We start from the raw sequence: 13,972 nt of genomic DNA on the forward strand, positions 1-13,972 counted from the left end.
TCAGAATGATAATTCAAAGGACGCGAAAGAAAACTTGTTAGGAAGCCACAATGCAGAGAGCAAAAAGAAGAAATTTAGAGCACTTTTTCTATCTGTAGATGTCTTCTAATGAACTCAATCGTTAACTTCATATTCTAGCAACCAGTGAACCTGACTATCATATAGCTCTTTATTAATTAAAAACATAAATTGGCGAGCAATAAACCCAAACTGGCTGCTCTAATAAATAAATAAAACAATCATTTAACCCGAGAGAATAGGAGAGACTTGAAGGCGCGGGGGGATTGTGATGGGACGGCGGGGTGCTGATATAGAACGAGTAGAGAAGACATTTATAGCTTAGAGCTCATCATGGCCTTCTTCCTCTTCCTTTTCCTCCTCCTCATCATCGTCCTTCTTGGCCTCCTTTTCCTCCTCAGCCTTCTTACGAGCCTCCTCCTCAGCCTTACGAGTTTCTTCGTCGGCCTTCTCCTTCTTTTCCTTTTCAACAGTCTTCAGCTTGTCGAAGGTCTCGGCGGCGTGAGCCTCGGCCTCTTCAACTGAATCGGTGATGATGACGTTATCGAAGATGGTTCCAGACTTCACCTGAAAATTTGTGAATTAGAAAATAGAATGCAAATGAAATTTTGTTCTTACCTGCCACAAATCGAATCCGATGGCTCCCCAGTTATCGTAAGCGTAAAGCTCATCATCAGGTGTGTATTCTGGGTTCTCGATTTCTGGGTGGATCCATTTTCCCTTGTAAGCTGGGTTCTTGATCTGCTTTGGCTTCCACTCTCCCTTGTATTCTGGGTTATCGATCATTGGTGGCTCCCACTCTCCGTCCATCTCATCATCCCAGTCTTCTGGCTTCTTGGCATCTGGATCTGGGATGTGCTCTGGCTTCTCCCAGTCTTCTGGCTTGACATCTTCGGCGTCATCGATGTACTCACGCTCGTCCCAGTCTTCTGGCTTCTTTGCGTCTGGATCCTTGATCTTCTTGGCTGGGAGAAGGTCCCAGTCCTCCTCGAGCGATCCGGTTTGAGCGCTTTCTCCGTCAATCTTGACCTCATAGGTGTTGTCAGAGTTGAGGATAAGGGTGTAGAGGTGGGTGAGTTCGTCACTCTTGCAAGTGATTTCCTTCTTGATGAGCTTGTTCTCTCCCTTGTAGTTGAGAATGACGTGGACGCGGCGAGTTGGTCCGCAGATATCTGGACCGAACATCACGTTGTATGGGGTCTCTCCGTGGAAATCAGCCAAATCAGCATCACCTCTCATGACCTATAAAGAGATTATTAGAATTTTATATTGAAATATCAACGAGGTACTCACCTTGACGTAACCACCTCCGCAATCGATTCCTTGCTCGTGCTTGACGGTGTATTGGATGACAAGGGTCTTTCCTTTGTTGGAGAACTCCTTGTCGAACTTGGCGGCACGAGAGTAGAACTTGGCATCTTGGCTAGTCTTGATTCCTTGATCACGGGACTCAACATCGAAGAATTTTCCGGCGGAGAGCTTGAAAGTTCCGAAGTCATCCTTGTGCTTCGATTGAACCCATCTCTTTTCCCATGAGGCGTCGTTGAACTCTTCCTTGAAGTAAACTTCGGCCGTTACGGCGGCGACAATCGCTAACAGGCAAAGGGATTTCATTTCGTTTCCGATAAAACGACACCAAGTTGATTCTGTAAAAAAAACGGTTTTGATTTTGAAAGGGTACCAAAATAAACGAGAAATTGAGATGCGCGGTGAAAACAACACGACAAAAACGATAAAACCAATTCCAGGAGAAGGGAACTGAAAACAAACCCTTGATAGGAGCAAAACTGAAACTGATGGTGTACTGAGCTCGACTGCGGCATCCACCGAGTAAGTCGACGTGTCTCTTGCGTGGCTGACACGGCTCGAGGTGCGGCGCGTTGATTGGCCCACGTCTGCCTGCGACCAATCAACGCTCGCCACACATCTAAAGAAGGCGGGGCAAAACCAACGCGAGGCCACGTCGCGTGTAGGCCTCGCACTGCGAAAAGTGGACGAGAGAGTATGTGAGTGGAAGAGACGCATAAAGAGCATTCGGGATAAGGCAAGAAGAATGACCTTGGCAGTTGGACAGCAGGCCAACAGAGGGTTTTATGATAGGATCAGCAAAGAGATGGGTCATCGAACAGAAGATGAAGACTATGGGAAAAAAACAAATGTGTGCTAGCGTTTTGTCGCCGTTAGAGCAGTATATTTCAGTTATGCGGATTTCAATGCTTCCCTAATCGTTTCAAATCTTTATCAGAAGGATTTGAGTAGTTAACACATCAATAAGTTGATTAGATGAAAATATAACTGTTTCTGTTACCCTAATTTTCAGAAGAAAAATAAAGAAACTACTAGAAATCACAAACCAGGAAACATAGTGGCTGCAATTAAAAAAATAGCAAAAAGGGAAACTAGAGAAAAGAAATAGAGTGACAACGTTGAAAAACGCGCTCATCGAGTGAAACGAACATCTGGGTTGTTCAAACCCGGGCTCGCATTTATTTTCGCGCCGATCATTTGTGTTTGCGTCCATTGCGGTCTTTTGGTTGTCGACCGTAGTACTTCTGGAAGTTTTAGCTCTTGTCTCTATTGCGACTACTGAAATTCAACGGGATAATAGAATATTTCCACAGTTCAAAGTTTTCGTTCTTATCAATTGATAAGTGCAGTAAACTGTCCTTATCATATGGTTCTAATAAAAGTACACCACCCTTACTTGATATCATTACAAAGCCTGAAATAGTTTTAAACTATGATTGTTAAATTAAACGTTTGAAAAAGTGCATATTTTATTAGTGATTTTTCTCGACCGATACTGCAAGGTACATTGCAAACAAATCCGCAATGAAAGTAAACACAAGTCTTCTCAAATATTTATTTGGGGGAGGGGACTGGTCAAGGAAAAACTGAGAGTTACTCGTTAGCCACGTATGAGTTCCACTGTTTTGTCGCACTCGCAAGCCACACGGGCTCGGCTCACCTGAAAAATAAGGTTTATCTGTTTTGTAAAGTTTTCAACTTACTTCAGAACTCCATGAAACTGCATTTCGAACGAAGAGACGAAGTCGATCACAAGTTGAAGTGAGATAAGGAAATCGGTAAATTACAGCGAAGTTGGAATTGTGTTGTCTGGAATTGAAAACAATTTCTCGGAAGTTAAACCTAATCTACGACAAAGGGAAATAGCTACTTTTTGGCATACATGCTATTAATTTCCTGTCACATTTCTAAAAACTCTTTAAAAAAAGCAACAGACATACACCGGTGTCTTTGTAATTTCCGGACAAAACTCGTTTGTTGAAATCCCAGAATACTTTTGTAATCTGCTCAACTCGTAATCCATATGCCCCATATTTCTGTTGACTGTTGTGTTTTTCCATGGAAATACAGTGACTATTTTGGTCTCTCCTCCTGCACATTTTCCGGTGGTGATACTGAAAATTGTTTAGATTTGATTTGGAATAAACTAAATTTGAAACTTACACATGATCTCTTTGAGGAGGTCGAGGAACTAGAGAAGCAAAAAGAGGAAATTGAGAAAGAATTGGAGCAAATCCACTAAATATTGGATTGCTCGGAAGAGTTGGAAGATTAGGAAACATTTGAACAGAATGACAACTATTCACCTGAACTCTTTTTACTTGATTAATTGAATAGAGCATTAAGACAACTAACACAGTCAATGCACATCTCGAGAATATAAAATCCAAGAGTAAAAATAACAGAAACTTTCATGGAAATATGAAAAACGACTAAAAGAAGTAGAAGAAGTACAAGGAATATTCAGAAAACTGTTCATAGTTTGCACTATTTGCCTGGAAAATAATCATAAATTGATCATCTGAAATACATATATACAGTAGTGGGAATCTGTAAGCGTACAAACATGTGTATTACGTAAGAAAAATAGATTGATGCATCAATCTATTGATGTGGAAAAATGGTTTTTTGGTCAAATGTTCAGAGTTTGGAAGAATTTGGAGATTTGGAAATACTTGAATATTGCGTAATACCGGAACTGTATCTCGATACTTTTAAGGCAAATACTCATTGACTACGGTACTCATTGCCTACGGTTACTCATTGACTACGCTGTCTCATTGCCTACTCATACTCATTGCCTACGGTCAGCTCATTGACTACGCTTGGCTCATTGCCTATATATACTCATTGCCTACGCTTGACTCTTTGACTACGCTTGGCTCTTTGCCTACTCTTGCTCATTGCCTACGCTCGGCTCATTGACTCCCTTTTTTTTACTTTATAGCAGAGATTTTGGAACTGGTAATTGGTGAATACCTACACTTTATATATAGGTTTCTGGTTAATTTGAGATTTGTTGTTGGGACATAAGAGCATGTGTTTCCCAAGATTGTGAAGTACAATCTAAAGTAGTCGAAGAAGGGTCCTGATCATAGAATAAGTTGAACCAGTGGGTAATTTTCGGAGCTCTGATAATGGGTACTTCAGTGGGATTATCATAGGGTAGATCAAGTCCAATGTCTTGTACTGAAAACAAAGAAGCTCTCCCTCTTCTTTTCTTCTTGCAGTAAGAGGGTACCTCTATCTGGCAGCAATTCTCTGGATGACTCATATACTACTACATTTATCTACTTTCCTATATTTGATAAATAGCCAATACCTAAATTATTCCTTGGTTAAATTATTTCATATTTGAACCCTATAGTTTCGTATGTAAACTCTATAATTACCCATTCAGATCGTATAGGTTCGAGCTTACAAAGTTCTGTCCAACTCTAGAACTTTTAATTTAAAAAGAAAAGCCGAATCCGGGGGGTACACTCGGGGACCTTCTCTTGTCAGAACTCATTGAAGTTGAATTTAACTACCTAATTCAGATTTTTCCAGATTGTGTCCTAATTTTAGACAAATGATTTAGTTAAAGTTGTTGTGAATAGGGAGCGATTGAACAATCATAACCAGAAATAATAGTAATTCTAGGCTTTACAGCTGTGTATTATCCTATCCAAAAACATTGCCTGAATCACGCAGCTCCCTAAATAGAAGTTGAGTCCACAATGAAATAACTTATACAGAAACCTACGCCATCAAACATCTGCATTGAGAGTTGACCTTCAGGATAATGGTATCAGTTTCTAAATTGCGTACTCCTTATTGTTATTGCAAACTTTCATGAAACGTTCCTTGGGCTCGTGTATTCACCAATTACCAGTTCCAAAATCTCTGCTATAAAGTAAAAAAAAGGGAGTCAATGAGCCGAGCGTAGGCAATGAGCAAGAGTAGGCAAAGAGCCAAGCGTAGTCAAAGAGTCAAGCGTAGGCAATGAGTATATATAGGCAATGAGCCAAGCGTAGTCAATGAGCTGACCGTAGGCAATGAGTATGAGTAGGCAATGAGACAGCGTAGTCAATGAGTAACCGTAGGCAATGAGTACCGTAGTCAATGAGTATTTGCCTACTTTTAATGCTTTGTTCAGTTTCCAATACACAAGTTATTCGGGAAGATTTCCAGGTTAATCGTTATGCCATCTAAGGAATCACACTCTGATCCAGAACCCGATTCCATCGAAAACAAATCGAACATCTCTCCATCCTATCTTCTCTAGACACATTGAAACATTGCATTATGCATGTGTTATGTGTCCGAATTCATGACTAATAAACATCACATAACACATGATACGGAGGAAGCTTCTCGAGAAAGAAACTCGTTATTTTCTCGAATTCGTCAATGGAATGATGTACATAATATGTTCTTTTGGAACATAAGAACATGTGATTTTCCTGAAAAAAGTGGGTGATCTTGATAGATCAGATTGTTTGATAAAGAACTTCTGAAATGACGTTCAGGTCTTCTGAATGTTACCGGTAGCAGCTTACCAAATTACAGTAACCTTTCTACAGTATTCTTTATACAAAAATTGCAAAACCCCAGAAATTGGTCTTCCTACAGTTCATAGTTCACTAGAACTTTCTAGAAGTTTCTCCACTCTCCATCATCATCATCATTCCTCTTGAACAATTAGCTGGAGAAGGGTGTGTTGGTCAGTCACTATCCGTCATTCAGTCAAAATCCGCACCGCTTCCTTTTCACGCAACTTTCACTCGTTCCGACCCGTACCAACACAACATTGCATAATGCGTACGCACTGGGACGACGACGTCGGCGACGAATCCAACGATGTGGGGGATCACCCTCCCTTCGAAGCGTCGCGGACCGTCCGTGGCGACCGATGACCCCTTTTGCGGGAGGGCGCGCGCGCAACGGGAAGCAGTGAAATCAAGAGAATTAGGTCAGTGAGAGGACGACTTTCGTTTTCCAAATTTCATACTTTCTCTCTTCCCCCACACACCAACACACTTATACACCGGACACTTTCCCTCTCTCTTTTCGAGAAAACCTTTTGGCAACAAGAAGGTTCTGAAAGTAATTTACTTATGGCTTCATGTCACGAGCCATCCACTTTCAAGAGTCTTTGTGCTCATCCATCAACTCTCACAACTCCATTCGATGTTTCACCCTATTCCTCAGCTTTTCATCTTCCCATTCATCCAGCTCTTCTGTCGAATTCACATCTGCTACATCTGAATACTTATAACGTAAGTTTTGATTTCAGAGATATCTTTCTGATACATTTTTAATCAAGAGTTGACTACAGTAACCGAACGCCCTAGTTTTCAGCCAACATCCTATGATCCAACTGATCGACTCTTCGAACAAAACAATAATAACAGTGAGAAAGCTGAAGTAAGTTTGCATATTTTTTACTTCAACTCCACATTCTAAAATTTTCAGTCTTGCTCATCCCGAGATAGTAGTCATGACTCATCATCCCCCACCTCAACAGGAGGAAGCAGTCGGGATAATGTGATTGTGAGAAACGAATCAAAAAGGAAGAAGGTAGGTCATTTTCCCTTTGAAATAGAGAAACTAAACCTTTGATTTGCAGGATCAAGTAAAAGATGAAGCGTATTGGGAGCGTCGACGAAAGAACAATGATGCAGCAAAAAGAAGTCGTGATCAGCGGAGAGTAAAAGAAGATGAAATGGCTTTGAGAGCAGCAAATCTGGAACATGAGAACATGTTACTTCGAGTTGAATTGGATCAGTTGAGAGCTGAGACTGACAAGTTGAGAACACTGATATTAACGACACCTTCGACGTCAATTACAGTGAGTAAAATTATTTGTCGAATTTCCAATTCTAAGCTGAAATATTCCAGATTCCTATACCATTACATCCAATTGCTCCGCTAACTCAATTAGCTCCTACAACTCTTCTCACTACACAATCTCCATCTTCAGTGATAACAACGAGTCAAATATTTGCACCTCTTCCTTTAAAAATCCCCACAACCCCTCCCCCATCATCGCTTCTTCGAAGTACAGTACTTGTTAGCAACTCTTCAAAAACTTGAATTGTTCTAAACATCCCTTTCCCCCACTTGTTTGTAATTATTGAATAGTCGAGCCAGTACTCCAAAAAATCGTGAATTTCTGTGATCAAATGAATTAACCGATGTAATGAAATAAACTGTAATAAGTCTTTCTATAAAACGTTCTCTTTTTATTAGAAACAACAATTATTTTTGAACACGCGCCATAATTATTTCTCGCGGTCTAGTATTTCACCTTGATGGCCTAGAATTCTCCGCAGTATGTAGATTTACGGGAGGCGTTCCTCGATTTTTGCAAACGTTGCCTTTCCATTTTTTTTGCCAAAAAGTTGTCGTTTTCTCTATTTTTCTGTTATTTTTTTCGATAGGAATTGATAAAATATCGATTAAACTTTCAGATGACAACACAACAAGCGAAGATATTGTGTTGTGGCGATGTAAACGGAAATTTCGTGGAGCTAATCAAAAAACTAACAGTAACCGAGAAAAAAGTGAGTTGTTAATATAAATGAAACAATATTAAAACTATGAATACTTGTAGAATGGTCCATTCGATTCGTTGTTCTGTGTTGGAGAATTTTTTGGTGACGACGATGAAGCAAACGAGAAAGTGATCAATGGCAATATTGAATTTCCTATTCCAACATATATTTTAGGTAAGGTTTCAGATTTAATTTAAAAAATTGCATGTTTTAATTTTCCAGGCCCCTCAAATCCACGGTACAGTTACCTCTATCCAGAAGAGTCCATCGAATTCTCCTCAAACCTGACATATCTCGGAAAGAAAGGACTTCTAAACACAGCATCTGGTTTACAAATTGCTTATTTAAGTGGTGTTGAAGGAACATCTAAGGAAATGAGTTGTTTCGATAAATCTGATGTCGAAGAGTTATTGATTCCTCTGGGCACTCAAGTCGGTTTTTCTGGAACTGACATTCTTCTAACCTCAATGTGGCCTACCGATGTTGCTCGTCACTCTCATAATCAACCAAGTAAACCACCAGCAGGATCAATATTACTAGCAAAGCTAGCCGCTCAACTGAAACCTCGTTACCATTTTGCTGGACTCGGAGTTCATTATGAACGACAACCGTATAGAAATCATCGAGTACTTCTGGAACCAGCAAGACACACTACACGGTTTATCGGATTAGCTCCTGTTGGGAATAAAGAGAAACAGAAATGGCTGTACGCTTGCAATGTGAAACCAATGAGAAAGATGGAGAAGGAAGAACTGACTGCTCAACCACCAAATGCTTCGGAGTTCCCATATCGAGAGTTACTCGAAGAAGTTGCTGCGAAGTGAGTTTTTATTCGTGATTCATATTTATTGCAATTATTTTTAAAGAGAAACCCTCGAACGGATGAATGGCAAAGGGCAGCGACCAGAAGGTTCACAGTACCGATTCGAAATGGGTGGTGGAGAGGATGGCGGAGGAAATGGAAGAAAACGATACAATGATGGCGGTAAGTATTTATTTGTAAACTTTTTTTTTCGAAAATTAAATAATGAGTCAGAATATTTTACACTAGAAAAATATTTAGGCTTGTTGTTGAATTCCCTCGAAAACAAGAACACCATGAATTGGTTTGTTTTGAGAAGCCAAAGTTTTCATGAAGACAGTGTACTCCTTGAGAGCTTCTTTGTACCGATTGACTGTTTCTTCATCAGAAAAGTCGCTGATTCCATGAGTTGGTCTAAAATTTGAAAATCAGTTCAAAACTTTTAGAAAGCTAACTCACTTCTGCTCCGTCTGCTGATAACTAGTTCTTCCCATTTGTTGCATTTGAGTGTTACTTGCCAAGTTAGTGATTCCAAAATCATTTTCATCAAGAGCGTTCTTGATAGATGATGCAACTGATCCTTCTAAAATCTTTTTCGGAAGATCTGGCTCAGCAGTGATCGGACGACCCAATCCAATTCCTTGAGTGGCGCCGTTCTGAATAGCTTCAACCATAGCTTTCACAGTTCTGAATCCACCGGTCAGGTAGACAACAGTATTCTTGAAAACTGGACGGATCTGAAAAATATATTTGTTGTTGTAAGTCGCATCTCGAAAATGATTTTGAAAAACTCACTTTCTCTGCGAATTCCAAGAAGAAAGCTTCCCGATTACGAGTAGAATCTCTCATGTGATGGAATGCCAACTTCTCATAAGTTCCACCAGATAACTCAACGAAATCAAAACCTTTATCTTCATAAACTTGACACATCTCCTTGGCATCATCTACCGTAGTTCCCTGCTCTTGGAATTCCACTGAGTTCGTCTTGATTCCCACAAGAAAACCGGTGGAAGCTGGAATTTCAGCACGAATAGCATCATAAATCTCAAGAATGATTCTTTGTCGATTCTCAATAGATCCTCCATATTGATCAGTTCTCTTGTTAGTAGTAGGAGAAGTAAATTGAGCAAGAAGGTATCCGTGGGCTCCGTGTAACTCAACACCATCAAATCCAGTCTCATAAGCAAATTTGGCAGCATACACAAATCTATCGATAACCTGAGTTTTGATTTGTTTGACACTCAATGGAACTGGTTGACCGAATGGGGTGAAACGACGTTCTCCAGTTAACTTGACATCAGAAGCAGACCATGGATTTGGTTCAACAGTAATAGGAGTTTGACGACCTCCATGGGAAAGTTGAACGATTGCAAGAGCTCCATCTTGTTTCATATTCTTGGCCCATTGAGAAAACAGAGCTCGTCTTTCTTCACCATCTCCTTCCTTGAAAATTATAGCATTTCCTGCTGACTCCAAGTTAGTCTGAAACAAGCAATAATTTGAAAACCTAAAATATGAACAAAGAAAATCAACTTACTGGATCAACAAGAACATTTCCAGTGAGAATGGTTCCGAACTTTCCATGACCCCATTTGTCATACAAATTCAGAATAAAGTTCGTTGGAAGTCCGTGCTTCTTTGGATTTTCCGGGTCATAAGTAGAGACCCGCTCGGTTAGCGCCGCTTTCAAAAAGCGGTTCTGAGCAGTCTTTCCACTACGGAATTTCAATTGCTCTCCGAGAATATCAGAAGAAACCGATAAATTATCGCAGAAACGTTTGGCAGTCATTTTCGTGAAGAATGAAGAACAAAATGTTACTCCCTGCCGTGTACACGGGTCAAATATAGTGCGTTTTTTGATCGGCCAGGTTGTTGGGCAAATAAGAAAAGTGCATATATACCGAGGAGACGGAGGCGGGCAAACGAAAATGCCGTCTAAAAAGATGACAAAGTCGGTTTTGTTACGATGTGGTCTAGTTGGTCGCGCAGAGAATGATGACAAATATGCACCTGGTTGCCTAAGAAACGAAGAAAGATGTATGATGTTTTCAGAATTTGTTTTTATGTAAGGCGAATTCAATCAAATTTTTATGACTGGGCACAAATTGAAAGAATGAAAGTATCAAGTTTCTACTCTGGTCTACAAGCCGATTATAATAAGAATCTAAATATTTCATTCTTTGAATGTAATAATAACGATGTGGTAGTTTCTAGAATTGCATCATTCGAAAAATCTAGTTGAATACGACAATAGGTTTCGGACGTTTTCCATCAGCGATATCTATTCCGGCTTGCACCAAATGATCAGCTAAAGCTTGACCAAATCTTTGAACTGTTTCATCGTTGCTGAAGTCGGATATTTGATCCATGATGCTGAAAAATGTATTCTATGGAATCAGAAGATCATTTTCATCACTCACTTTCTACCAGCATCGTTTAAACTATTTCTTCCCATCTGCTCCATTTGAGAATTACTTGCCATAGCAGTAGCAGCCATATCATTCTGATTGAAACCATCTTGTACCGCTGAATTTACAGAACCCTCCAGAATTTTCTTCGGAAGATCTGGCTCGGCTGTTATTGGTCGTCCGAGTCCGATTCCCTGAGTTGCATTGTTATTGATAGCATCAACCATTGCGAAAACTGTTCGGAAACCCCCGGTCAAGTAGACAACAGTCTTGTTGAATACTGGACGGATCTAAAACAATCACATCAAGTTAGTGTCACTAGTCAAAGTGTAATCGAATCAGACCTATTGAATTAACAAAGATCAGAGTATTAAAAAAAGAGAAAAAGTTCGAACCTGCTCAGCAAACTCCAAAAAGAACGCTTCTCTTCTTCTTGTTGATTCTCGTTCATAACAGAATGCCAACTTCTCATAAGTTCCGCCTGACAACTCAACAAAGTCGAACTCCTTGCTCTCGTAAACACGACACATCTCTTTCGCCTGTTCCAAAGTTGTTCCTTCTGCTTGGAATTCCACAGAGTTTGCTTTGATTCCAATCAAGAATCCTGTAGACGCAGGAATTTCCGCACGAATTGCATCGAATATCTCAATAATGACACGCTGACGATTCTCGAGGGATCCACCGTACTTGTCAGTTCTTTTGTTTGTAGTTGGAGAAGTGAATTGAGACAAAAGATATCCATGAGCTCCATGTAACTGAATTCCATCAAAACCACATTCGTATGCATATTTAGCAGCATAAACGAATCGATCTACGACTTCTGTTTTCACTTGTTCCGTAGTTAGCGGTTTCGGTTTTCCATAAGTAGTGAAACGAGCAGCAGAAACCAATTGAATATCAGAAGCAGACCATGGAGTTGGATTCACCAGTTCTGGTGTTTGCCTTCCAGCATGAGAAAGTTGCATTACTGCAAGAGCTCCGTCTTGTTTCATTATTTTCGCCCAGTGGCTGAAGAGAGCTCGACGTTCATGAGAATCACCCTCCTTGAAGACAATGGCGTTTCCAGCAGCCTCCAGATTGGTCTGAAAGCGAACATTTTATAAACTATTCAATTGAATAAACTTACTGGATCTACCAAAACATTTGACGTCAGAATCATTCCGAACTTTCCATTCCCCCACTTGTCATAGATATTCAAGATGGTGTCAGTTGGTAGTCCGTGTTTCTTCGGTTCTTGAGGAGCATAAGTCGATAGAATTTCGGTCAACGCTGCTTTCAAAAAACGATTTTGAGATACTCGGCCATTACGGAATTTCAGTTGTTGTCCAAGGATCTCAGAAGAGATGTTGACAGCATTGGGAAAACGACGAAGAGACATTTTTTGTCGATGTCAGAATGGAAACTAATCTGATATTTATACTACTGTCCTACGTTGACTACACTTCAAATACAAATAATACCTGCCCTTATCGCTGTCAAGATAGTAGTTTGTCTGTGTTTTGTAGGGCGTTGTTATATAAAGAGAGACGGAAAAGAAAATCAATGAAAAACTGTTCTCCAATCTTATCGAATACCAGCTAAGGATGGCGCGCCGTCGGCGCGTTTTATCACGGCTACGCCACTCGAGTTTACGTGAAAACTTATTACGATGATACCTTTTCGGAAATAAAAATAAAATGCCGACATTGTGACAGAGATTCAGACAAACTCCACATGTATTTTATATATAAGAATGGTAGAAAACGAAACAATTTCCTATTTCCAGGTAACGATGGACCACGAAACAAGCAACCAGCCGGACCATGTTGGTTCTGTCTCTCGAATGTTGATGCTGAGAAACATCTTGTTGTCGCTATTGGAAGTAGCTGTTATGCAGCAATGCCGAAAGGACCTCTCACAGATGACCATGTGATGGTGCTCTCGGTTGGACATATTCAGTCACAAGTATCTGCTCCCGTTGAAGTTCGAGATGAGATTGAAAAGTTCAAGAATGCGTTTACACTGATGGCTAATAAAGTTAGAGAGAAGTACATGAAATAACTAATATTTATTTTTATTTTCAGCAAGGCAAAGCACTGGTCTCATTTGAACGGAACTTCCGCACACAACATTTACAAGTTCAAATGGTTATGATAGACAAAACATCAACGAAAGCGTTGAAGTCATCGTTCACCTCCGCTGCCGCTTGTGCTGGGTTCGAGTTGGTGACGATGGGACCTGATGAGAATGTGAGTTTACTTTCAGAAGCTTGTTTAATATTTCGTTATTCAACCGTTTTCAGCTCCTTGACATGGTCAACGAGGGATGCCCGTATTTCGTCGCTGAGCTCCCAGATGGATCCAAATTGTTCACTCGAAACATGAAAGGATTTCCATTGCAATTCGGACGGGAAGTTCTCTCATCCACTCCGATTCTTGATTGTGAAGATAAAGTGGACTGGAAATCGTGTGTCTTATCGAAAGAGAAGGAAACGGAGCTTGTGAACAAGTTGAAGGCAGATTTCAAGCCATTCGATTTCACTGCAGATGATGATTCAGACTAAATTAATTTTTAATGATTTTGATCTTTCTCTTTGTCTTAAATTCAGAATTATATTTATTAACTTTTTCTGTCTTATTTCTCTTCTCTAATGATTGCCTCTTTTTTGCGTTTTCTCTGTGAAATCTATGGTTCGTCGTTTTCTCCGTCTCGCTGTGTCAAAAAGTGTACATTATTTTTTAATTATATTTATTGGTCAAACCATATTCTCTTCAATTTAGAAATTTCAGCTTCAAATGGAACAATTCTAAAAATTGGGCACAATAAAATAGGGGTCTGATGATGTGTCAAAAATGATGAAAACGGGATATACACATGGTTTGAATTGAATTGAATGAAAAAGAAAAACAATTTTGAAA

General features: G+C 40.0%; 5 protein-coding genes across 5 annotated transcripts; 1 reads left to right on the top strand and 4 right to left on the bottom strand.

The window, feature by feature from the left end:
* Positions 1–339: 339 nt before the first annotated feature.
* GCK72_017871 (uncharacterized protein) lies at positions 340–1,632 on the bottom strand (the record flags this gene model as incomplete). Its single annotated transcript, XM_003112435.2, has 3 exons — positions 340–585; positions 637–1,260; positions 1,312–1,632. 3 exons carry the CDS (start codon positions 1,630–1,632, stop codon positions 340–342), a joined length of 1,191 nt encoding a protein of 396 aa, XP_003112483.2.
* Positions 1,633–2,926: 1,294 nt separating this feature from the next.
* GCK72_017872 (uncharacterized protein) lies at positions 2,927–3,608 on the bottom strand (the record flags this gene model as incomplete). Its single annotated transcript, XM_003112487.2, has 4 exons — positions 2,927–2,986; positions 3,030–3,135; positions 3,267–3,440; positions 3,490–3,608. The coding sequence occupies 4 exons, from the start codon at positions 3,606–3,608 to the stop codon at positions 2,927–2,929; spliced, it is 459 nt and encodes a 152-aa protein (XP_003112535.2).
* Positions 3,609–6,425: 2,817 nt separating this feature from the next.
* Positions 6,426–13,617, top strand: GCK72_017873 (uncharacterized protein; the record flags this gene model as incomplete). The annotated part of the gene is made up of 12 exons (XM_003112658.2): positions 6,426–6,587; positions 6,670–6,735; positions 6,784–6,888; positions 6,938–7,159; positions 7,210–7,374; positions 7,782–7,874; positions 7,925–8,039; positions 8,088–8,685; positions 8,732–8,850; positions 12,841–13,091; positions 13,139–13,303; positions 13,357–13,617. 12 exons carry the CDS (start codon positions 6,426–6,428, stop codon positions 13,615–13,617), a joined length of 2,322 nt encoding a protein of 773 aa, XP_003112706.2.
* Positions 8,925–10,456, bottom strand: GCK72_017874 (uncharacterized protein; the record flags this gene model as incomplete). The annotated part of the gene is made up of 4 exons (XM_003112335.2): positions 8,925–9,081; positions 9,127–9,404; positions 9,463–10,149; positions 10,205–10,456. 4 exons carry the CDS (start codon positions 10,454–10,456, stop codon positions 8,925–8,927), a joined length of 1,374 nt encoding a protein of 457 aa, XP_003112383.2.
* Positions 10,902–12,453, bottom strand: GCK72_017875 (uncharacterized protein; the record flags this gene model as incomplete). The annotated part of the gene is made up of 4 exons (XM_003112325.2): positions 10,902–11,040; positions 11,088–11,365; positions 11,471–12,157; positions 12,202–12,453. 4 exons carry the CDS (start codon positions 12,451–12,453, stop codon positions 10,902–10,904), a joined length of 1,356 nt encoding a protein of 451 aa, XP_003112373.2.
* Positions 13,618–13,972: the final 355 nt, after the last annotated feature.

The sequence above is a fragment of the Caenorhabditis remanei genome, chromosome V (assembly GCF_010183535.1).
Source record: "Caenorhabditis remanei strain PX506 chromosome V, whole genome shotgun sequence".
NCBI lineage: Eukaryota > Metazoa > Nematoda > Chromadorea > Rhabditida > Rhabditidae > Caenorhabditis > Caenorhabditis remanei.